The sequence below is a fragment of the Cariama cristata genome, unplaced genomic scaffold (assembly GCF_000690535.1).
Source record: "Cariama cristata isolate BGI_N322 unplaced genomic scaffold, ASM69053v1 scaffold24314, whole genome shotgun sequence".
Classification (NCBI taxonomy): domain Eukaryota; kingdom Metazoa; phylum Chordata; class Aves; order Cariamiformes; family Cariamidae; genus Cariama; species Cariama cristata.
In genome coordinates, this window is record NW_009612706.1 from 17,287 (window position 1) to 19,380 (window position 2,094).

Here is a 2,094-nt window from a genome sequence, read left to right on the forward strand (position 1 = left end):
GGGTGCGGCGCTCTGAGCTCACCTGGGGACAGCCTAGCTGCTGATGTGTTTTGCATTGGCTTTGTGCTGTACATCACGATTGCCTCCTGAAAGCATTCCTCTTCCATTACTGCTGATTTATATGGAAAGGCCTTACTCATTTTATTTATCCTCTGGTAACTATAAAGTTAATAAGCGATCCCAAAGGAAAAAGGCCTGCGAGGCAGCAGAGAAAGGCTGGGAATTAATCAGAAATTGAACTGCATTTGGTTGTGACGCCGAAAATTTAAATGCTTTCCTACAGGGAGAATCTGTCTGACAGGCAGAGTGCCGATAAGTGAGGGTGCTGGCTGCTGGGGCCTCATCCAGTCCAGGACCTGAGCTACCCGGCCCACGGGGTCCGGGGCAAGGGCGAGCGCTGGCACGGGGATGGCACAGCAGCCTCTTACCTCTGTTGCAGCCGAGTGCGTGGCTGCCGGCTCTGCTCCAGCCGGGACAGCACGAGGCCGAGGGCTGGGGCAGCCGCCTGTACGCCTGCCGGTAGGGAACCCTGTCAAAAAGGATGGGGCTGAGCTGGGTGACTGAGCATCTGCCCCAAGCCCCCCCATCCCGTTCCCCGCACCAGTGGGTCAGACCCCCCTGTGCTGGCATCCCCTGCCCAGGGGCTGGGAGCCCCTTCCCCACGGATGGAGGCAGGACTTCCCCCTTCCGCAGCCCCCACGGGTCACCGCCTCGCTGGGACGGATCCGGCTCCCTCGCAGGAACCAGGCGCACGGCGCAGGCAGCTGCCCTCACCTGTAGGTGCTGCAGAGGCGGTGGTCCTGGCAGGTGGTGAGGTAGGGCTGGTAGACGGGCTGGACGTGGGACTCGGCGTAAGCGGCCGCCCGGCTCTGCGGCACCGCGGCACAGACCCTGCGGCTGAGCAGAGGGCAGCAGGTCAGACACCGGCTAAAAAACCAACCCACCGCTTCTCCCTTTGGGGCAAAGGGGTTCTGCTGATTTATGCCAGCCCAGGGTGTGGTCTGACAGTCCCTCCCTAGCAATAGCGCGGTGGCTAATTGCCCGAGTGACCCCGGAGGCTCCTTCAAGCTGTTCGGGGCAGTGGCACAAAGCTTGAGCACCGCGGGCTGCGCGGGCTCTCCCTCCCCAGCCCCTGCGCGAAGGTGCTGACACCCCTCGTACACTCACCCCGGCACAGTCCCTCTGTCCCGGGGGAGCAGTCGGGGCCGAGGTTTAGGGCGGATTTACTCAAAGCAGCTCTCCTTCCATTCATTGCCTCCCTTCCCCTAAAATCACTCACTTTTTGGGTGGATTTTTCCTTTCTGAGACTTTTGCACTCCTGAAACGGATGGCCCTGTGGTCACCAAGAAATGAATGATTTCACAGGAAGAGGCAGGCTCACCGCAAAAAAGCAGAGGCCAGATGAAAGTCGCCCTCCAGTCTTCCTAAGATAACTGTGATCTAGTCAAAAACTTTCCCAAGGTTAACAGCCAGAGCGGTCTCGGTTAAAAATTCTTTTTTTTCAACATTTTCCAGCCCAAGCAGGTCAGTCCCACTGAGGAACTCGTCTACTTGTCTCAGCCTCCCAGCTCAATTAGAAACTAGAATAAAAAGCCTGGGAATTAGCACAGACATCAGATGGCTTCCATTAACTCCAGAAAACTCCTCTCCGCCTCACTGATTAATGTTATAGAATATGCAATTTTTAAATGGCAATTGTTTGCTTTGCAAAATTTAGAATAAAGCTATAGCTGCAGCCTGTGCGTGCGAGTGAGGAATTCAGCCTGTGGTTTTAGTCACCACCAGAATGCAAAAGGTTTAACGCTAGAGGAGAGTATTTCAATGTAAAAACAAACTTTGTAGAAAATGTGAGCTGTATCTGAGGGGCGGGCATTGAGCTCGAGCTCTTTTTGGCTGGGGAAGAAACTGGGGCACCGAGCTCTGGGCTGCCCCTGACCCAGCGGGAGCCGGGCTCTCCCTGCCCAGGCTGTGCTGGGATCCAAGGTGCCATGGCGGGCCCATTTCCCGGAAAGGGAAGGGGAATAACTGGAGCTGCTGCTCCAGGGCTTGCTGGACCACGGACCGCAGCCGCCGCAGCATCCCAGGGAGCAGGGG

The 2,094-nt window shown here is 56.9% G+C and overlaps 1 protein-coding gene across 1 annotated transcript in view; it reads right to left on the bottom strand.

Annotated features, from left to right (window-relative positions):
- Positions 1-2,094, bottom strand: part of EGFL7 (EGF-like-domain, multiple 7) — an 8,793-nt gene that overhangs the window by 6,125 nt on the left and 574 nt on the right. The window contains exons 2-3 of the mRNA XM_009698758.1: positions 775-897; positions 429-547 (exon numbers count right to left, since the gene is read on the bottom strand). Coding sequence (XP_009697060.1) covers positions 429-547; positions 775-897 — 242 coding nt within the window. The remainder of the gene's footprint in view (positions 1-428; positions 548-774; positions 898-2,094) is intronic.